The sequence below is a fragment of the Chelmon rostratus genome, chromosome 22, assembly GCF_017976325.1.
Source record: "Chelmon rostratus isolate fCheRos1 chromosome 22, fCheRos1.pri, whole genome shotgun sequence".
Taxonomy (NCBI): domain Eukaryota; kingdom Metazoa; phylum Chordata; class Actinopteri; order Chaetodontiformes; family Chaetodontidae; genus Chelmon; species Chelmon rostratus.
Genome location: NC_055679.1, coordinates 18208244 through 18232073, shown reverse-complemented (window position 1 = coordinate 18232073; position 23830 = coordinate 18208244). Strand labels below are relative to the sequence as shown.

The 23830-nt window shown below is 44.3% G+C and overlaps 1 protein-coding gene across 3 annotated transcripts in view; it reads right to left on the bottom strand.

The window, feature by feature from the left end:
• The window catches only part of usp6nl (USP6 N-terminal like), a 73403-nt gene that overhangs the window by 17848 nt on the left and 31725 nt on the right, over positions 1 to 23830 (bottom strand). For 2 of the 3 annotated variants that reach the window (XM_041963885.1, XM_041963884.1), the window contains 3 exons: positions 6834 to 6907; positions 1367 to 1446; positions 111 to 150 (listed from right to left, as the gene is read on the bottom strand). In XM_041963885.1, the coding sequence (XP_041819819.1) occupies positions 111 to 150; positions 1367 to 1446; positions 6834 to 6907 (194 nt within the window). Of the gene's footprint in view, positions 1 to 110; positions 151 to 1366; positions 1447 to 6833; positions 6908 to 14103; positions 14283 to 23830 lie in introns of those variants that run through there. The other variant, XM_041963883.1, reaches the window with a different exon arrangement.

Sequence of the window (23830 nt, the reverse complement as noted above, 5' to 3'; positions counted from 1 at the left end):
AGAGCGATCACGCTGTGAGCTTCGGTCTATTGTAATCCTGTCAACAGGCTGCTCTTCAGTTTCCAAGATGAAGGTTAAACCCAAGAGTTACAGAGAAGACGTGAACTCACCTTCTCCTCCACGGAGTCGAATGATGGAAGTTCATTCTCGCTGAGGAGAGAAGAAGAAAGAGACGGAGTGAATAAGAGACAAATAGAAGGAGGAAGAGTTAAAGTCCAGCACTGATCTCTTAACCTCCAGTTTACTTTCATCATGCTGTCATACTGTACATGCAGTGGAAGAGTTTAGTCAACCCTGACGAAACCACCGAGCGACATCCGGGTCAGCGCTCGTCTCGCTCTCCCTGACAGGAACAGCCAACATGTCAGCGGTCACACAAACAGGAAGTAACAGATTAGAGGTTCCTCAACTTTCTGCTGTTTATCTGCCATTCAGAGTCCCTGCAGGAGCTAATCTGTGCAGAGTTTCTCTGGTTTCATCTGCAGCAGCAACACCGAACGCTAGCTGCCACGCACACTTTAATGAGCTCGGCTGGAAAGCTTCCCCGCATGTTTCAGCAGTTTCAATGTGGCCTCGAATCAAACTGAAACGTAAAGTTAAGATATTGGTATCCATCTGTTATTGATCCAACAATCTTCACTGTAAAACAGCTTTTTAAAGCAAATTAAACTGAGCATTTTTTCTTTAATTAGCAGAATTTTTTTCCCCAAGATATAGAAGTTATGGAGGAATAAGAGACCTATAAAATAAAAGTGTCAGTGAAAGCATCATCCCACAATTTGTAACAGTGCAAATGACGTATTTCCTCATTTTATTTAGCTAGATCAACAAATACAAGGACTCTACAGGACCACATGAGACCACAGACCCGGCCCACACAGCCTCTTCAGCCTGAAACATACGTGGACGCCGTGAGTGGCTCCTGCCTGCTCCCAGTCTGCCCAGTCTGCCCAGTCTGCAGCATCATTCCTGGGCCTCAGTCAGTGACCTTCGCCTCGGGCTACTTCTGTCCCCGTCTTAAACAATCACATAACCCAGATGTTTTTTTCCCCCTCCCGTCTTCCTCCATCTTCCGCCGCCTATGGTCTGGATCGTAGCACTCTGTCCTAACACTGATGCCCTGTGATTGTGGCTAACCGGGCTGTTTCCTGCCTGCGTGTGCCAGCCTATATATATAACACTGCAGCACAGCGCTGCCTCCCAACCGGCCCGGCCGAAGCCTCAGACACATCGTCCCCCGGCAGCGCTCGTCTTTACAGCCTCTCATTTGCTCCCTTCAATGTGGCACCACTCAAACTCTGGAGGTTATTCATTTAGTTATTAGGAATAATTATAGGCGACGGTGTTTTTCTGTGCGAGTCCTTACTGAACAAAGCCGAAGCGGTCGATTGCTTTGTACAGGTGGAAGTTGGTGTCCTCCCAGGGCTCCACGGTGGCCTCTTTTCCCTGCAATCAACAAGACAGATGGAGACATGAATCACACTGAGGTCTGAAACCGAGGTGCTCTTTGAGCTACAAACTATATAAATCAAATAAAGGCCAAAGGTTAACGAACGGCAACTTCTGGCTCTCTAATTTTGGTTGGTTTCAGGCGGCTTTCAGAGTCCATTAAGGCCTCTGATGTGACCAATGAGCAAGTGATGCTACTCAAAACAAGAACATACAATATCATCAGCCTGGAGTTCTTTATTATGGACCCTGTAGGTCAAACTCGACAACAACTGGACATCTCAGCTAATCTCTGTAAAGATATCTGCACTCAATGTGGTTCAATTTAAAGAAAGAAAGAAAGATAGATAGAAAGATAGATAGATAGATATACTTTATTTATCCCAAGCTGGGAAATTGCAGTTCAGCAGCAGCATTACACACAGTGAAATAAGTGAAAGATTGTGAAATAAGACTATAAAGAACAAACTATACATAATAAAATATCAAAATAGCGAGCAGTAAAAACATTATATACATAATAATAAAATAGCAAAATAGTAAACAGTAGTAATGAAAAAGTATAGCACGAACAAGAATATCTACAGCAAATGGCAGTGTGTAGAAAATAAAGTGTAAAAAAAAGCCAATAAAGAGCTAAACTGTGTCAGACGACAGCCGATTGGTTGATCTTTTCATGTGTTCTCCACAACGACTGTTTCTCTAAATGCATCCAAAGCTTGTGATTGGTCGATACCACTCAGACTACAAATGAGGGCCAGAACTCTTTCCCTACCAAAATCTAGTCCCCTGCCTCCAGATGAGGATGGATAAAAGGTTTTATCTGAATATCAGACCTCTATCTGATCTTCACCTTTAATGACATTTTATATAAAAAATGATTAATCACAGTTTAAGTGACTAAAATAATGAGTCCTTGTATCTCTGGTGTGAAGTCAGTGAGTGTGGAACACTGGCTCGACTTTTGGCACATGATGAAAATAAGTATTTAACAAACAAATATTTGGTTAAAGACAGTATTTCATATAAAAAAATCAAAACGATGAATCAGTTAATCTGAAAAAGAATCAACAGATCAGTGAACAGTGTGGCTCATCACGAAGCTGCAGCCCTGCAGGTCGTCTGATGCTGGTCGTCAACTGAAATAAAGTGAACGCTCCAGATTCCACGCCACCCACGTTCCTCGGGGCCAGAGAACCACGTTTTGATTGGCTGCTAGATTACGAGGGGAGCCGCGACTCCGGCGCCCTTGGGAAAGTGTGTCGGCGCGAGTGCGTGTTAACGAGACACGGGGAAACTGTGTGACTGAGAGAACGGCGATTAACAGGTGTGAAATGAAGAGCCGGACGCCCACCTGCGTCACCGTCTGACTCCGGGCCTCCGAAAAACTGGCTCCAGTTAATTCACCATCATGCACCAATGAAACAGAAAACCCACAACGAGAGTGTGAGAGGGAGGATTATGCAGAGGAGAGCAGGGACAGAATATCAAACAGAGCCAGAGTGTGTGAGAAAAAGGGTCATTTTAAGAACAGAGGACGCAAAGTTAGAAATCTCACACCGTAACTTGTTGCAGGAAGTTCAGGGTTGTTCATGTTCCCACAATGCTTTGGAGGACGGAAACAGGGAGTTTAACGTTGCTAATTCTGAGCCTACATTTGTCTACATACAAGGATAACTTTCGTTTTTTACAACCTGGACCTTATTTCTAGCATTAAATACGACCATTTACTCACCCAGACAACTTTGGTGGCAATTGGAGTTGTTTTGAAGAAATTAGCCCCAGAGGAGCTGCGCGTATATCCGTATAATGTGAGTACTCGGGGCATCCATGCGCAGCCTCTATATAACGCATAATCTGCGGCGAAACTCGTTCATATTCCAATATTTTGTTATGATATGCTGCTATTCCCCTCTGAGCCCGTGGTGGCATGTTATCAACATCCAGCGTCTCTAGGCAACTACCTCTGACGTGGATGATGTCATTACCGAATGCCGCGCTGCGAGCAGCCAGCCACAACACGGCTGACTCTGCGGCGGTCGGCTACGAATACGCAATAACGAACCACAGCTGTGCCAAACTACAGCTAAACTAGCCGACCGCCGGCATTATACGGATATACGCGCCGCTCCTCTGGGGCTAATTTCTTCAAAACGACTCCAAATGCCACCAAAGTTGTCTGGGTGAGTAAATGGTCGTATTTAATGCTACAAATAAGGTCCAGGTTGTAAAAAACCAAAGTTATCCTTTAAGATGAAAAGTGTGACTGCTAAAAGGGCCAAATTCACAACCAAACTACAATAACCAACTTCCTGTTGTTTTCACAACCCTGCATGCAACGGTCTCTTTAGTCTTACGCAGAATCTTGGCAACACATCTCTCCAGCCAACACCCCCCTTTTTTTTTTTTTTTTAATAGCAATTTGGGTGAAGTGACCCTTTAAGACGTTGAGTGCGACCTGCCATGCCGAGCACCCGCTGCCTCTAAGCTGGGTCTTATTGTTTTTATTAGCATACAGAGCTTTACAACTGTGATTCCGAGTACTGCTTCATTAGACAGTAATTTATGGCTCATTGTGCTGAACGACTGCAGATTACAAAGTGCATTACCAGTGTTTATTTATTCCATTAATCTAATTTATGTGCTGCTCATTGAACGACGCCGAGCGGCAATCACAATTTCAAATGATAAAAAGGGAAAGAAAGTGAAAACTTGGGTCTGGCAGTTTGTTTCCGAATAACATTTAGAAAATATGCGAACGGACGATAAACAATTCAGATAGAACAGATAGCCGTCATTTTTGACCTGTGACCCCATTTTAAAGTCTGAAATTCTGATGACTCATCAGTTTGTGAGGATGAGATAGTTTAGTATTCTATTATCAAGAGCATGGAGGACACGAATCCCAGAGATGGTTTTATTTCTGCCTTGTTTCATTTGGTTATCACTCAGAAACACATGAAGCTAATTTATATAAATCATTCTGCCCTGTCAGGAGAGCAGCAGACCCTCGCTGGGTGACTGTATGAGGACTCGAGTCGCTTCATTTCATGGTTTTTAAATATGACCGCAACTTTCAAACTGCAAAGCAAATGTTACAGAGTGAAGCATCTTGAAGTGATCCTTCATACAGACAGAAGGCCTGTCTGTGCTTCCACAGGTCAGTCTGACGACCAGATGTTCAGCTGAAATATTTCTAAATTCATCTCCTCCGTCTGTCCTCACCCAGCATCTGCACAAACACACCCGCTGCATAAACACCACACACACACACACACACACGCACACACACGCGTCTGCAGGATCAAACGACGGCAGTGTTTAACCCCACCTCACACGCCACCCGCCTCGCATCAAATCGTGGCGGATCTCTCTCGCTGCTTAAAATCAATGTGAGGGCGAATGAGAGCGCTGCTCAGCGTTTCTATGATTGTGTGTCACCAGACGTGAGATCGACTGCACGGTTCATCCGCGTGTGCGTCCTCTCAGAGCCGCCGCTCGCCATTTCTGCAGTTTACTGATTCATAGCAATAAATCAGCGGCGGCCGCCTTTTTCTGCTTTTAATACAAAGCAGCACGTCTTTGCGTTCGCTCCGTCTACTCAGATTCATCATTTTTATTTCATTTCATCATTTCTGACATTAAACGCAGACCATCTGAGAAATAATAGAAAGCTTCGGTATTTAGATGAGTTTCATCACCTGATATTCACGATTCAATATATTTAAATTTATAACATCTAGGTTGAATAATAAAATATCAAGAGCCATTACTCATTAAAATTAAAAATCATTATTAAATCATTAAAAATGTATGATACCAGTTCTTCAGAGAGTGAATATTTTAGGCTAGCCCGTAATATGAGGGCAAAATAGATTTATTATGATGTATTTTTTAATTCTCAAAACTTTATTTATTACAGTGCTTTCACCAAAATCAGCAATATTTGAACATAAAGTAAGAAAACTGAGCAGCCATGCTAGCAGCTCTGAGAGCTCAGCCGCAAAGAATGTAAACAGTGACAATGCTAGCATGCTGACATTTAGCATGTTAGCAAGCCAACATAAAAGTGCAGCTGAGGCTGATGTCATTAGTTTTGCAGGTATTTGGTCAGAACAGTTATATGTTGACCAAATGATGGCGCTAAATTAAAAACTAAGATCACCAAAGTTAGTATAATTCATCCTCTGGAGACCATGAATGTGTGTACAACACTTCATGAGCATCCATCTGATAGCTGCTCATATATTTCACTCAGAACCACAAACGTGGACCTCGTGGTGTCACCAGAGGAACAGTCAGTAGGATTCATCGCTGCTAACAGGGCTCAGAAAACAAATTAGCATAACGTCTGTGAGAAAGCGTCAACGTCAGCTGATTCATATGCGACAGTTTTGATGAAGATGTAAATGAAGCACTGTCTCCCAACGTCTACAATCAGCGGCCTCGACGCACAAACATCAGCATCGGTGCCAGCGAGCAGTCAGACCTGAGCAGAAACATCATCTGGAAACAAAACTCTTCATTTGGGCAAAGACAACAAATCATTTTAATATCGGCGAACGAGCGGCGGCTGATGAGGGGTGACGAGCAGCGGCTGCGTGCGGCCGCGTGATAACCGGCTCCTCCCATCCCCGACAGCAACAATGTCATTGATTTAGCTCTGATTGTGCTCATTCTGCCTCACACACACACACACACACACACCTCCATCATCTCCCCTCTCCATGGTCTCTTCACTCTTAATGAGGCGGCTTGATTATGCAGCCTGCTGGACTAAATTAAAAAGACTAATTTACAAACTGAGCGTGGTGGGCTGGTCCGACTGATACCGCCGGGCTGTGGAATAGAGGTGTCACTCAGTATACACACATACATACACACACACACACACACACACACACACACACACACACACACACACACACACACACACACAGATAGACTCCTTCCTCTCCTCAGTCCTGCAGCAGAGTCAGTGTTCGTCCACTGAACGTGCACCGTGTGGACCATCGAGGTGGCTTTTAAAGGCATAACGCTTCATTTACATGTTAATTTTCACTGGCAGTTAACGAGCTTTGGCTGAGGATACCGTGGCTCTCGCGTGGTAATCACAGCCTTGCTCACTTCATGAAAATGTTTAAAATACAGAGCGGCGGATGCTGCACGCAGCTCGCTGTTATTATTGTGCTTCACGGGCAATAAAGCGGTGATTTACTGCGAGCTTTCACCGCAGTGTTGTGAAGTTTGTGGAGTCTCAGCATGAGGGAGCGGCTGGAATTTGGCTGTGGATGACCACAAGAAAATACTATTGTTGTAAAGTTACAGCTTCACCAAAACTTTTTCAGGACAGAGAAGGCTCGCTGCCGGAGTCCTCGCCGTACCTTGTCATATTTGGCGACTATCTCCGCCCGCTCCTGGTCAAGTTTCACCGCCGCATCCTGCTCGGTATCAGACGCTGCAAGCAGAGGGAGAAAAGATGAATGAGTTTCAGCACAAACTTTAACAGCAAACAGTGATCACACGCTTTGTGTTTGCAGTGATGTTTTTACACAAACTGGAGGAGAATCGAGAGCGTTGGAGCAGATTCAGCTGGTAAACTGCAGGTGAGCTGCACATCATGCTGATGGTTTTTTGGGTCTCAACCGTCAGTGTTTTTAATCAGTAGTTTCAAACAAGAAACAGTCTGGGCTGAGAGGACAGACGACAAACGAGGCCACAAGAGAGGCTACAGAGCAACTTAAGTTAAGATAAAACTTTATTAATCCCAACCCGGGGAAATTAAACTGTTACATGCAGCAAAGAATAAAGGAGAGACATGGAAAGATCAAATAAAAAGGGATGGAGAATAAAAAAAAAAATATGTACATTATACACAAGAGTTGCCTTCAGATAATTGGATAATAAATACAGTGTTTGTACGATTGTGCAGTAGAAATAAGTACACAACAGTAAAAACTATGTATATTGCACAAGATGTAATGATATGAGCGTATGTTGGCATAAATAGATAAACAGTAGGTCCTTTCTTAAGTAATAAAGTGGGAATGAACACGCTGATGTTTGTATCAGCCAGCATGTTAGCTTTGCTATGCTAACTTTAAGCATGTAACATTTAGCATGTTACCTCGTTCACGTGTCAAATTTTAAGTTCAAAGTTTACAATGGATGCAGCATTGTCCTCAAACGGGAGGTAAAATGCTTTTATTCTGCAGGAAACAGTAAACAAGTGAATGCTAACATCTAAAACTTAGCTTGTTAGCATGCTGTGTTAGCACTAATCTTGCTCATTCATCCCTATCAGTCATTACTTTCAGAGTATCCTGTAATAATTCAAGTGGAAATTTTGAACAGACATTTGACATGTTGACATTACCACCCGTCTAGTTAGCGTTAGCATGACTAAAAGACAAATAAAAGCTCAGCTCCTTCGTCACAGACTGTGCAAGCTTGACTTTAAAGGTAAAACATGGGAAGATGCTGCAGCTCTTAGCCTAAACTGACACTGATCGTTAGAGATATTTGGCGCTGCATTTTGGTAAAAATCATCCAAAAACCTCTGCTGGAGGACTTCCTGTGAGTTCTCTGAGGTGTTAAAAGGGCTGTTGCTCATACATGAGATTATTCTGTCAACACAGCCGTGCTTTGTGTTACTCTGCCTCAGTTTGCCACAGCCAAGAGCTGACGTGGAGAACACACACACACTCTTCAGAGCAGAGAAAGCCGGCTGGAAGCTTCGCCGCAGGACGGCCAGCGCGTCAGCCTGACCTCAGCCTGGCGGAATAATGTGCGTTTCTGTGTTTGTGCCTCTGTGAAGCCGACTGATGAGAGGAGCTCCTCTGACTGACAGCTGAGAGGCGTCACGCCGCTGCAGAAAGCTTTCTGTTTGCTGAGCCTACGCAGCACACTGTACACACCGATAACACACACACACACACTCACAGCGATCAGACAAATCTCACCTCTCCGTGCACCTCAGGACTGTAAATCAACGCTCTCCACAACAGCTTCCACTCGGCGTTTATTACTCACACCGCTAACAAACACACACACACACACACACACACACACACTTCCTGATTCAGCCAACCAGGAGAGGCTCCAAACATCGGATGTGTGCTAACAAAGCTGGCACACACACTCCTTTAAGTGGGGTCATGTTGTGTTTATGTTGAATGTAGTGTGCCGCACGTAGTAATGGAGGCTGATAATGAATCACACCTACAAGCGCTGAGAGGAGAAAACACAGCAAACGGCTTAAAGACACCGATTTGCTGGATATTCATTCATCCATCCATGCAGCTGACATGAAGGAACACAGGAAGTTCACGGAGACACTGTTGGTCAGAGACATGACATGAGAAGCTTCAGTTTCCTGGTTCATCAAACTGTTTTGGTGGATAACAGGTGATGACTGAGCGCTCTTAGCAGGCGATACGTGCATTTCATCGCCCTCTCTGCATGTTTAATCCTGTAAAACCGTAAATTTATAATAATATGTTTGTTTACAGCTGATTGCATCTGTTTCTCTCCATGTCAGACTTCATTGCAGCATTGCTGCCGTTTTCCCAGACCTCAGGGATTACTTTGGTGAGACAATGTTACTATAACCAATATAAAAACCGCGAAAATAAATCCCAGGTTGTAATAAACCACAATTATCCTTTTAGGGAACCGTGCCAGCCAAAAACTGTGTTTATACGTTTGAAGGCATGAGCCCACAGCTGGGGCCGCACTTTGGCACAGCTGTGCTTTGAGCTACGTGCTAATGTCTGGTAGCTAACATGCTCATGATAACAACAATAACAAGCTGATGTGTGGGGTCGTTAAACGAAGAATTTTAAAACTTTGTCTTCAAACACGCTGCCATGTAAATTACTATGATGAAGAACACGGATTGATGCGAGGTTGAGGCTCAGCTGTTAGAAACCTGCACTGATTGGACGAATTTCAGAAACCAATCAGGATTAATCCAGTTGCATGAAAATATCGTGAAATTCAGTTTGTTCAATAACCACTTTTTAAACTTATGATACACATAAAGAAAACAGCTGATGCTCCTCAACTAAAGACGCCGTCAGCTAGAAACAGTTTTAAAGTCAAACTGCAGGATCTTTGGAGTCCCTGCAGCTCCTGATTCCTCTCTTTCTGACAGTTTCTCGGCTCTTTACAGGAAGTATTTGACTCCACTCATTCTCCAGCTTCCTGTCCGGGTCTCGGGGGTTCGACGGGAGGAAAGGCTTCACCGGAATTCCAGAACGCTCCGAACAAACACGCTCCTTATTGAGCCGGCTGGCATTTTTATGACAGGATGGTGTGTGTCCGTGAAAGGCATGTCGCCGTGGGCTGCCGAGAGCACACACAGCAGGGGGGGGCGAAACGAGCCAAAACTGTCAGGGGCAAATAAATAAATACAGTAAAGCCTTTTTCTGCTGGGAGTTCCACCCCGGGAGGCCCTGTGGTTCCCATAGTGAGGGGAGGAGGAATTGGGAGGAAATGGGATTCAGCCCTTTCTTTGCACTGACGCTCAGCCCTGATCCTGAACCCCTCACGGCCAAATTAGTATTCCACAGTGTCCTGACTTAAGCTAGATGCAATTAGACCCCTTTTCATGCTTCAAATATCACACCGGCATCCGTGGCGAAGCTTGAGCGAGTGGGGGGTGTTTTTATTTGTGGCCGAGGGTCGTCGTCGGACTCGTAGCAGGTCCGGGGAGTTCAGCAGAAGACCCCCCGTGACTCACAGTTTACAAGGTGTGTTATCTTAGCGGCTCGGAAGTGTGTGCAACATCATGTGCTCTCAAAGAGGACACGAGGGGCTAGCAGTAGTGGAAATTATGACTAGAACTGAAAAGAGTCAGGAAGTGGGATATTTTTCAGGGGAATCAAACCCCACAATCTCGTGTCCGACACTGACGGGAATCAGTGGACCTGGAGATGAGACCATGTCGTCAGCTGCGTTACATCTGAGCTTTGCATTTCGTGGTTTATTGTGCGGTTTTGTAAGTACATTAGCTCTTTGTTTCGTAGCCATGTTAGCAGCGGAAAGAAATCAATAACTGGATGGATTTCCGTGAAAAAAAAAGAAAAAGACATTCATGACACAAAGAGAATCAGTTCTAGTTAAATCTAGTTAAACTCAAGAGGAAGTTCTTCAGAATTTCTGATTTCCAAACCAGGAAATCAAGTCTGAACGCAGCGTCACAATAAAACACCAGGATGACATCACGTGAAGTACAAATACAATAATCACAACATCCAACAGTTAAGCAGGATCTCAGGGAGGATTACTCCTTTAAAAGACTCCCTCTCTTCCTTTTCATCAGCTTATCCTTCATTACAAGGCTAGAAGCCCCCCCCCCATGCTGACCTTCCACCTCCTCTGTTCTGAGCTCCCAGCGGTGAGGCTGGTGTCAGCTCCAGCTAACTGTCCCCGTCCTGCTGTGATTAAAATGTCCCCGTCAGTCACCCGCCGGACCAGCTGGACGCCGCCCTGTCCCCGGCTCTGCCCTTCGCGCTGCATTCGGGTCACGTGGGAATTTACCGTCACCACAGAGGTCGAGAAAGAGTCGTGCGTGACAACTCGACTGAAACCATCACGACATGTGAAGAATTCAGGAAGTTAGGTGCAGCTTCCTCACCGGGGTTTACCGCTAACAGGTGAATGCTGCACATTGTGTTGTATTTTCATCCAGCAGCCTCGAAGCTGTGATTTCCATGTTTGCACTTGTCTCGCTTGTCAAACAGGAAAGACAAAGACGACGTGCAGCGAGCATTTTTTCTTTTAATGTTTTATTTCTCTTAGTATCTGATGTTAACTGCAGGTCTCAATGCAGCGAAATAAATAAAAAATACATTTTGAAGCACGCTGAAAAGGGTGACAACTCATCTATTTTAAAATGTATAAATAATATGAATAATATAATAACGCTCTTTAGATTCCAGGTTTAATGAAGGTGATGAACTGCGTGATCAAAGTGAGATCACGACTGAAAAAACTAATGATACTCAGCATAAAACTTCAAATTCAGAGTTTGTATGCTGTTATATTGAAGAGAGGATGCTGCCAGCAATATTAGAATATCAATAACAGCCATAATATCAGCCAATGGGTGCAGTGAATCATCAATATATTGTGAATTAGCATAAAGCAGCTTATGGGTGTGGAGGTATTTTGTGGGAAACAATTAACTGATTGAACAATTAATCAGCAACAATTCTGATAATCACATTTTATTAAACACTAAGACTAAAGGTACATCCACTTTATGACATCATCTATTGATCCTGGTCCGGTTCTATCAATATCATCCTCCCAATGTCTCTGCGATGTCCCCCAGGACACTACGAGGCAACGTCATGTTCACCCCCAACAGCCCCAACATAGAAATACTGCAGTCAGCCGGAAAGATGAGCAGTATGCAGCTGAGAGTACACGAGCAGGGGATGAAATACTACCTCTACCTCTTCTGAACTAGTAGTTTGAAGTGTTACTCTTCCTCTCTGCTAAGCTAAGCTAACAGCTTCAGCTACCCTGAGCCTGGTCCGCTCTCTCGTTCGTCTTAAGCGAAAATGACAAAACAAGCGATCAGTAAATAATAATAAAGAAAATAATCTGCAGAATTTGCAGCAGTTGTTGCATTTACATCCAAAGATAAGACTGTTTTCTTCAAAACAAAAAAAAAAACGAAACGTGTGGCTGATCATCTGCTCCACAGTAACATCTGATTCTGCTGGCGACCACGACAGCACAGGCCATGTGACAGGAAGCATTGTGGGGTGTATTTGTGCGTTTGTTCCTCATTATCGTTGCTGTTAATGACTAGCACTGACAATGAACAACATGACAAGCATAATAACAGCCTTTCCTCGCTTCCTCTGCTCCCCTCAAGCCCTCTTCTGGCTGCTGTGATGAGCCCTCCATGTTCTTTATGTTGCAGAGTCGCCGCTTGTTGCAGCTTTTTGCTCCCCTGCAAACACTTCTTGTGGATCTCTCGTCCTCTCGTAGATGCACAGAAAGAGGAATAATAATAATAGTGGGGAGGTTGATTGGAGGCTTTATTTAGTTTGGCTGTGGCGTTCAGGGAACACATGATCGCCACACACACATTCAGATATGTGATGATTTAGTACGTTGAGGCAGATGTCACACACACACACACACAAAGCCCAGATGATGTCACCCACTTCACAACAAACAACTGATGAGGCAGACACTTCACAACACACCATAATATGTTATTACTGCGCTTCCAAAACAATCATCTGCCTCTGCCCGTCTGTGTTGCTCCACCACATGAACGTGACACCAAGTGACAACCGGCCAATCGGAGACAAATAATTAACCTCCACAGTGTCTGTACTCTGCACCCACTCAGTTAATCCTGCATCCAAAATGTGTGACTACTGATTTTTTTTGTTTGTTTGTTTAAAGGTTCCTGCAGAACACGGCGGAACAAAGTCAGATCAGGCTGCTGTTTGCACTTCCTGCTCGCTGAACTGTCACACTCTTCACGTGCCGGAAAACAAAGCTGTTGCGTGAATGAAAAATAAAGATTTCCACCAACGTGGAGCAAAAGAAGTCCAGAGGATGGCATCAGAGGAAAAGCAATGCTACCTTTGAACTGACTTCAGGGTGACTTGGATCAGCTCCATTTAAAGCCAAATGCTAATGTTAGCATGCTAAGACGTAGCACCCATTCACCCATTTAACAACCAGTGAAGCAACTGCAGACATTCCACACTGTGTGCTTGTGTTAGCATATATTATTAGCATTCTGACGTTATATTTGGAAGCAGAGTGCTAGCACATAATAGTTTGCTGTGGAGCGTCTGCACTTGCCTCATCGCTCGTCTGCTGCTGTGTGACATCATGTGCTGTTTGTGTGAAGAGCGCTACAGTCACTTCTTACCCAATGCATCTTCACTGCACGCTCACATTAGCACGTAAACACGTATCACAGTGACTGTACAGGGGGTTAAATGCTAACATGGTAAAGTTTAGCATGGCAAAAAAAAAAAAAAAAGGGCTGTAGGCTGACAGAAAGTCGTCATTTTAGAGGTAAATTTGTCCTGTTGGTGGATAAAAAGTCAGATCATCAGGATTCATTCTCAGATGTTTTCCTGCAATTCATCCATATTTAAAATAATTGTGCTGTGCAGGTTGTCCAGTCTGCAGAAACAAGTGGGTACATCTATCTTCCCCACATATAAATTATGCATACTAGGAGCTATGTACTGTATATTCACTGAAAACCACAAATATATTAAGTTTTGGACTCAGTATGAGCGTCTGAAGGCCAGATATTTATGGATTTTTGTACCAATATTTAACACCTTTACATTTGCATAGACACACACGCTGAATGGAAATTCACCAGATTCCTGGAGAATCGTTTTGGTAGTTTTGGAATCATTTCTATACATTTTTCCTCACTACCTGGACTGCATTAAAACCACAGGGCTCAGAGGACTGCAACACAAACCATCACACAAGTTTTACTATTAAATAAACTCATTTAAATCTAATTATAGAAAGCTGTTAAAACCAAAAACCCTCATGTGTACCCATCACATTGTCTTTCGCCTGTATTGTCTTAGTGAAGCAGCAGAAATGTCCGAATCCACAACTGGACAGAATCTTTTCATCTTCTACCTCTTTTCAAATGATCCACTGGAACCTCCAAGCGAGTCAGAGCCTTAGTCCGCATCAGTTCAACCGGGTCCAGCACACCAAGAGACCACCTGAGCTACCTCATCCCATCGCCGTGGCTGCGCACTGCTTCACACCCGCAGACGGAGAGGGAACACGAGCGAGAGGCAAAGAGAAGTGAGATCAGAGACGCCGGCTTCACAATGCTGCTGCCTGTTCCTGAAGCTGCGAACAGACAGAAATGTGACTTCAGGAGCGAGTCAGTCCCACTCGCAACATTCTCCACCCAAACACAACCACACAACAACAACAAGCTCTGTTCGACGCAGCCGAGGGAGGAGAGGAAAGGACAGAGGGAAGGACTGTTTACAGCCAGCCGATGAGAGGAAACTTTTCCAAATGTCACTCAAATAAAATGTGACCGATCGGATGAGTTGAAGTTTGGTCATTTCAAAACCAAGAAATGTTCTTCATAGAGGGAGGGGACCAATTATTGAGCTGATCGTACCACAGCGATGTGATCATTTATGCAACCGATTCAGCAATTAAAACATTTCCCAACTGCCCATAAAACCTTCTCTGGAAAGGTCTTTGCTGTGCTGCTTTTCCGGTAAAGTATTTATGAGTGGAGGTTGGGAAAGAGAGAATCTGACGTGGCCAGATGATGACAGTTTGATGATTAACAGTTTCCATTAAAACTTCATGATGAAATGGATGCGATCTGCCATGAGGGGTCTTGTGATGTGGCGTATCAGAGGCAAGAGGGAGGGCGCGGAGGCTGAAACGAGCGTCCTCTTGTCATCTCGGCTCTATCTCCGAGCTCCATCGCTACAGGAAATGTCTGCGTTTGTGAGCGGAGAGTCGGCGGATGGGACTTAAGTGCTGCTATCACTTCTGAAGCTCCGGGGTCGCGGCGAGAGGAGGGGGGGGGCGCAGGTTTACCGCTTTCAGACGCCACGCCCACTTTCTGGAAGTCCTTTTAAACCACGTTTCTGTGGATTCTGTGGACCACGTCAGGCAATCCTGGAGCAGACGTAGCATTTTTAGCCTGTTGTGTTGCCCGTGGCATCAGCTGTAGCTAATTAATGTTAATTCATAAATTATTTGTCAGAAAGCCAAGCTGAAACTCTTGGCTAGCTGTCTAGTGTTTGATCTCTCTATTAGCAGCTGTGTCTGTAGCTAATGATCCTGTTAGCCGAGTACACAACTACACAAAGCAGTTGTAGAAAATGTTCACTTTGGTTGTAAAATGCTGACACTGAACGTCCCGATGACATGTTCATCATGATCATTAGGCCGTCGTGTCACATGAATAACCCTCAGGGTTAAATGGCTTCACTTCATTATCCAGAACCAGGATCTTTCTCTAACCAAAGTGATTTTAAGGTCCAGCCCTGAACCCACAGAGGACTCAGGATGTGAACCCCGGTCTCTATCCATCTCATCCTGTCACATCACTTTCAGGAGTCATAATCTCCCATGCAAACTTATAAGTCTATCAAATCAATAATTCATGCGTATTAACTTCATAATTATGAATCAGGGCCTTCAGTGTTTGGAGCAATGAGTCAGAAACATGTTTAATCAGGGCTTCACATCTTCTGCTGCTCATCTCATTTAAAGAGTTTGTCGAAGCAGTTTTGTTTCTGCCTTCTCACTCATTAAAACATAGACGTCAACTGAATCGTTGAGTCAACTTATTTAACTTTAATTTCTTACTTAAATTTCATTTGATAACATGCTCATGAAAAGGCCTCTGACATCAGACCAAGATGACGATACAAATAAGGAAACTGATCTCAACATTACAAGTACACGACCGCCAGAATCCACTCAACAGAATACGACAGTAAGATGGAAAAGCCCACCTCTGACCTGAACGTTGCTGTGAAAGAAATCAACAAAAAAACAAAAGCAAAGGCCAAATACGTGATTTACGCGTGGAACAGCACTGAAAAATGAATCTGCACTAATGTAGTGATCAGCATCAATACAACCTGCAACAGATAGTTTTCCAATTGGTTAAATGGGAACTTAAATCAGATTAGCACTGATTATTGGCTCAAATATAAGTGGTAACACTTCATATTAAGGCGCACATATTCACCATTAAGTAGCTGCTTATTAGCATCTATACTGGTAGCATACTAGCTCTTTATTCGTCATTATAAAGCACTTATTAATGCATTATTCTGCAGGACCATATCCTACAACTATTAGGCCCTGAACTAAGAGTTTTCCCTCAATAACCTCCTAATGCTGCGTATTCATGCTAACAAAGAGCCAACATGCTGCTACTCAGAGGTGGTGCTGTTATATATGAGGACTGAACATTTGCTTAAATGGACCAGCTACTGGCTTGTGTAGGAGTGTGTTCTTGTTCTTCATCAACTCTAAATGTCAATAGGAAGTGAAAACGAGCGGAAGGTGTCTCCCTGTGTCTTCACTGCAGAAACAGACCAGGACAGATTAATGTAACGTTAGAGGAGAGGTGAGCAGAGCGCTACAGCGCCGATACACAATCCCACAAGGCAAATATTAATCAATATCAAAGTGTGTGTCAGTGGGCGAAAAACAGCCGTCTGGAAGATAATCAGATGCAGTCAGATCGCTCAAAGAGGCTAAATGTGGGTACAGATCAGAGGAGCTAAATACAGGTACATCCCAGGAGAGACACCATCATCAGACCCCTCTTCATCACTCCAGCTGCATTTTAAAACACTGTTTAAATGACCTGCTTTCTTTGAACTTGTTATCAGTTGTTGACTCTTGGCGTAAAGCACGCGGAGCTGCATTTCTCAGATGACAGGAAGCGTGTTATTATCTTCAGCAGATAGTTCAGAGATAGAAGAAGCTCTGCAGCTCTCACAGAAAGTGAGAAAAGGGACCGTTCCTCAAAGGCCGAGTCCAGTTTCCTCACTGGTTACAGTTCTGAAGTCATTTCCTGGTTTCTCTGGCATGTAAACAACATGCGCCCACGTCTGCTGCTATTACACTGCTATTAAACCCAGACTGACTTCTGTGCTGTAAGAATATTATTATCCTGTCGAAATGAAAGACTGAGGCTGATTTAGAGGCTGTATCCCAGCAAGTGGACTTAATTAACTGTCATCTTGTCACACTGAGCATGTGCAGATGACAAACGGTGGAAAAGATGCCTCCGTGGTTGGATGGATTTAAATTTTAGGGCGAGACGCCTCCAGGAGCAGCGTGTAACATACTTCAGCCGTGAGTAACGCACATGCAACACGACGGTCAAATCCCACACTAATCTGACGAAGCTCCAACACAAAACAAGTCGGACCGATCGTCCCGGCAACCTGCGACGCCGCAGAGAAACCAAAGTCAGGACCGTCACCAGTTTGTCATTAACAAGACCAGACAAGTCGGGGCGGATAGCACCGGAAAACCAGCACGTCAGCTGCTTCCAGCGCAGCCAGAGATCAGACCGGATGATGTCTTTCAAGGCAGATACAGATGTTTTAGACTCTTTTTAAAGGAATTTGTTTGTACTGTGTGATTTTTTTAAAATGTAGTTTTATTTATGTTGTGAACCCCAGACTAGAGGGCTGGAAACCGCTTGATGAATCTTACGAAGACTTGTTGGGATTCAGTTTGTTTCGCCTCATTTTATTCAGAGAGAACTAAAAGTCCTCTTTGAAATCCGGTGCCGGGACAGCACCGCTGGGCCATAATTAATGAATATCATCTATCAGCTTCAAGTGAACCTTGTCACGATGTTTAGGGGGTGGGAAACATCACAAATCTTCCTCACAATTTGATTCAAAAGTCTTATTTTGGGCAGTATTTTCAAGCTCCTGCGCAGTGTGTGCCTAACCCTTCATTAGTGAGTCTTCTCCACTGAATATATGAAATATAATGCAATATAAAAAACAAGTGGCGGTTAAGCTAACAGGTCTAGATGGAGGTCACTGCATCACAAAAGTTTACTGCCGCCCTAACGTATTCATTCAGCAGTGGAGAAAACTGTGTGAGAGTTGGTTGAAGGCACATTTGTTAGCGGTGGAGGGTCTGATTCAGAAACATACAAGACAAGAGTCACATTTCTGACATGAATCAAGGTTTCCATCATATCAGCACACATTCAATACAACAACCTAAACTCAGTGATGAGGTTTCGGGGGCTGCAGAGAGTCGTCTGATACATTATTGAATAAGACCAGACCAAACAGCACGCCGGGATCAATACAGTCTGCTGAATCTGACACGAGCACTGAAAGATATGAAACAAGCCCAGATGCTGACATGAAGCTGAACCACTGGAGGAAAAGCAGCATTTTGAGATCAGACTGAAACGTTCTGCCACGACGGCCGACAGCGGCGGCGTGAAGAGCGCCGCGGCTTTGCCCTTTAGGGAGGACAGACAGGCAATTAGCCCGGCTGCTGCCGTGTGGATGTCAGCGGGCGGCTTCAGCCTGATACCCGCTGGGCCTGGACTGTCTGTCTGTCCTGAACTAACCAGCATGCGGTTTTCCCTTCAAGCTGCAAACATAGACATAAACGCACAAACATGTACGAGCCTACGCACCCACATGGTCCCTACAGATGGTTCACAAGTTGGCCTGAACAACACAAGAAGGCGCAGTATTTGAATATGTGAGTGGACCGTTTTCTCCTCTGGTTGAGTGTTGAGATGCCACAGGAGGCAGAGGGAGAAGCATCAGGGCTGCTGAATAATGCAGTGAGCTACTGGGCTGCTGATGGTGTCGACCAGGAGAAGGCTGCAGTTTGGCAGCAGCAGCGTTTTCAGGTTTGCTATAAGTCCAAACTGCTCCGCTCCTCCTCCCATCACTGAGGAAAGACACACAACTCTTTAAAAAGATGGCAAACCAAAAGCCGAGCAGAGAGGCTGATGAATGTCGTCAGTTTCCAGATCTGACGACATGAGACGAGTCCTCTGTGCAAAGTTGGGTCTAATGTTAACATCATGAATGACAGATGACAGTTTGACAATATGGTTCTACCTTCAGACCAACTTATCTTGATTATTTTTAAAATAATTCTTTATCTTTATGGATGGAGCAGTGGTTCTGTAGGCATGTTTCCAACTTGGAGCCTCTGGAGGATCTCAGTGAGGATCCCCTGTTCTGGGGTCAGAAGTGTCTAAAAGTGCAGGAACTTTGGAGGCAGGGCTTTCAATGTGCTGAGCATTTGCAATTGGTCGAGTGCTTGCTGTGTTTTATTTCGGTCGTCATTTTGAAAAATCTGCAGCTGCAGACCGGCTTGTTTTTTGTTAAGTGTGCTCTGACACGTCAGCACGGAGCTACAGAAGAAATCCAGGCTGTTTGTTGCCGTTACTTTTTCATGTCAGCAGACTCATTTGCTTAATCTTCTTCGACCGCAGTGGAAACGAAGACAACAACAGGCTGAAGGAACCTTTTAGTTCCTTGAAAAGTAGCTCCTGGGACTCAGAGTTCTGGGTACTTTGGATGGAAATGTGGTTTAATGGGCTCATCTGACCCTCACAGACCGTCCTGAGTGGGTTGTGGTTGGATTTCTTGCTTTCTTTTCTGTGCTACTTTAATTTTCTTCAGGGTTGAGATTCAAAGAGGCTGCAGCTGAAATTATTAATGAGTGCTTTGATAGTATTTGGGGAACAAATTCAGAAGGCTCGGCATGTCCCGCTCTGTTTCGGCTGTACAGGATGTGGAGATAATCCCTGAATCGGACTGAAACTCAGGTTCTGTTTGTCCTCTATGAAAGACTCACAGAAAACACGGACATGTGAATTCCTAACTCATAATGAGGTCCCGGGGTAATTCTACTCCAGTGTGAACTGAGCTTTAAATGAAGGCCGAGGTTGAGGCCTCGGGGCTCCTGCAGGCTGCTGGAGCTGAGCCACGAGCCAATATGCTGACAGATTTTTCTTTAACTAACAAAAAGATGATTCGTGTTTTCCCAAAATACCCTGTTTCACGTTCATACAGTGACGGAAAAGACGGACCAGGATGGAGTGTTCAGGCCCTGCTCAAAGGTCTGTCAGGCAGCTGTTCTATGAAAGAGAGGAGAGCAGGTCTCATTCATTTCTCTCACATGTTTCCTCAGTGGATCTTGGACTTAAAAGACACCAAACATATAAAAATAAAAAGAGACTAAGTACAGTAAACATGTTGACTCGGATCAAACCAGCGACTGAGCGAACGACTACCAGCCGAGCCACAGGGGCCCCTAATACCACCTTAAACCTGCATGTCACTGAACAGCAGCTCTCAACCTGGAGGTCAGGACCCCAACAAGGGGAGTCCAGCTAAATCTGATGAGTCATGAGACAATGAACAGGATAAGAAAGGAAATCGTACATATTGTTTTCGACAGTCCTGTAATCTGTGTGATTTTTGTCAACTCTTCAGGCCTCGAAAAATAACTCATTTATTGTGAGGGGTTTGGAGTTTTGGACAGACAAAGCATGCAGTTTGATGGTGGCACCCTGGGCCTCAGAGACTGTAAAGGTCAATTTTTTAACTTCCTGACTATTTATAGAGCAAACGATTAATCAATTATTTAAGAAAATAAGCCGCAGGTGAATCGATAATGGACACAACTGTTGCAGCCCTAATTGCTCCCTTCTAAGGGGTCACAAGGGAAAAAGGTTGGAAACCGCTGCCAGAGGGCTCCCTGTCATCCATAAAACACGACAGCAGACGTCACTGAGCATGCTCAGGAAGGTGGTTTGCTGCGCGACGAGCTAAGAGGCTCAAACTGTAACTGCAATGTTCGGTGTCTTTTCTGTTTAACTCACTTGTTAACGAGATAATTGCTGCTCCTGATGAAGCCTCGTCATTTCAATCGCATGCACGCTCACAACCTGCCGATTCGCCACAGGCGCCTGTGCTTCGCTGCAGAGCTGATGGCGAACTCACTGAAATGTAAGCCTTTCTCTTTCTCTCACACGTGTTGTCTTATAACCTCCACCCTCATCATGAGACTCACGCTAACATCTGCTAGCGGCATGCACCTCACACCTCGGCACAGCACCTTCGAGGCTGCACGGCACTGCAGTGAGTGTGTGTGTGTGTGTGTGTGTTGCATCTGTTGGAGGCCATCTCTAAATCTGCCTGCATTGATCGAAGCTGAGAGAAGAACCAAGGTGAATTCCTCTGCAGGGCTGATGGACGGAGATAAAGACGACAGCCAAATGGAAAGTGCGAAATCGCTCCCGGGCAGTCGATAAAGCAGCTGAAATCTCTGAAACACTCTCTCTGTTTAAGTGTCTGCGCCTTTAGAGCTGATTACACACACTTACCTGCCTCACAATAACTTTCGCACACTTGTCGTCAAGTGTGATACACACTCACGACCGTGTCTGACGGCGTCACGAACTGCTGCAGTGTGGAGGCGGGAGGCTGAGTGCAGCATCGTCATGTTAAAGGTTCCACTTTTAAAAATCAATAAATCACTACAACATGAATTTAGTGGCATTAGAGCAGCAGTGGAGGTGTTGAGTCGAGCCACGCTGAGACATCGTGAAAGGGTGAATTGTTTGACTTCTTTTTGGACAATTTGGGAACTTTGCTGTCGACTTTGTGTCAGTCAAACCTTGTTGGGCCAGAGAACCAAAACACACTCACGAAGGAAAAACAGAAACATGGTGACCCCGGGCCACACACTCAGGCCGTGTTCTCATCCTGCACATGAAAAAATAATAGTAATGACTGTAAATGAGTTTTCCTCTTAGAACATACTGATAGGTTTCACACTTAGGGCTGCAGGGTTATCATGCCATGTATATTTACAGACCTACAGTACTGAATTCTCTCATTTTAGTGTCATTAAAAGAAATATTTTAAGTTTATATCAAGTTACATGTCTGTCAGGTTATAATATCTTGTGAAATTATAGTAGTTGTCACTCCTTTAATGGTCACAGTAACTGGTGATAGTAATTATTGTGTAATACTGAGTAGCCTCTGACCAAATACAGGCAGAAAGTGATGTTATTAAAATAATTCAACAACAGCTTTCACAAAGAAACAATGTGATACTGTGCAAGAGGAAAAACCCACTTCATGCCACCTCTGCCAGCACCGGTAATTCAGTTTTCACCGTCCCTATTAAAAACCCAGCGTATCAGGCCAGAGAGCCGGTGACACCTCTGGGTGAATCCATTAAAATGATCACTGAGTCACCTGGTATCGGTTCAGAGGTTAAGCTGTAACATTAAGCTGCTTTGATCACGGCTCCTGGTGTAAGATAAAGACATATCTGAGCTCATTCACAGTCCACAAAATGAACCGTCTGCATGCCTGAATGTAACATCTGCCTCCATCTATCATTTACCAGCAATGACTCAGGACAAAAGCCATTTCTGCCAAAATACTGACTTCCCAATGGAATGCAAGCTGCAGCGCACACTTGGGTGGTTTAATTGGTCCTCCATGAGTGCACTAGTGGGGTTAGTTGATAAATTAAAGCTGTTATCAAAGCCAGGTGGCAGGAGACAACATGCGTTTTGTACCTGCATAAAAGCCTTTAAAAGTGAATCCTTTTTGGCTTCCAGAGGAGCCACATTCAGCTTGTTACACTGGCTTCTATCACATTAACGCTTCCAATTCAGAGCACTGGGACCTGGCAGCAGATTGCTTTATTGCAGAGACAGAACTGCCTTATGGTACAAATCAGGAAGAGACTACTGCTTTGCAGCACAAACAGAGATAAGATAACATTTTTTTTTTAACAGTGACAGAAATTGGAGAGGCTAAAAGAAAAATATCACTTCAAACTTTCTTTCATGTTCGGTAAAGCCAATCTAGGTGAAAACACAGCCACACACATCCCAAATTTAGGCGGACAGACCCAGCACTGTGACAGAGAATGAAGGTACACAGGAAAAATTATCATAAATTATCATCAGTGTCCTAATTACAACACATTTTAGGAGAAATCTGCAAGAAGCACCAATTTACCTGCCCATCAACCCCTCATTTAATTCATGCAAATCGCCCTTCTGGAAATTCAGGGGCTCCTGTTTTATTTGAAAGGCACTAAAACAAGAAGTCAACAAGCTGTGTCTTTCTTCCTCCTGCAGGGGCAAAAAGCCTGATAAACTTCTGGCTACGACAATAAAAAACAAAGCGCCGTTTTTTTGGAATAGACAAGGATCGAGGCTATCGCATACAAGCTGATCCAATCAGGAGGCAGGACGAGGGGTCAGGGGTCGCAGAGTGTTCCATTACCCCGGGCGCCATGCTTCATTATTCATTGCACACCAGAGAAATGCAGCTCCAGGAGACACACACACACACACACACACACACACTGTGGTGTCCCACAGCAACAGAGCTATTACAGTGGTGACTCGAGGGGACTGTCCCTCCCATTCACATAAACGCCACACAGGCACAGCAAGAAGTTTAACCTCATCCACAATGACACTGACAACAAAATCTTTAGCTTTATTAGTAAAACTGATCATTTCAAAGCCGAAAAAGCCTTCAAGTATCAAAAATGTCACTTGCAATGTTGTCCATGACCGACGGACTCAAACAGCGAACAGTTGCTTATACTTTGGTGAAAACATGAATGTTCTGTCTTTATAATTTGTTGATGTCTAAAGCAACAGCAGATTAAATATTCAGACTGGCCACTCAATCTTGTTGCATTTTTCACCCTGTTTTATACGCACAACTTGACTTTTTGCACCAAAAACCTGCTGTATCGAATGTGTTAGCAAGCTAGCAACAGTGCACGCCGAGCATGTGTGTGTGGATTAT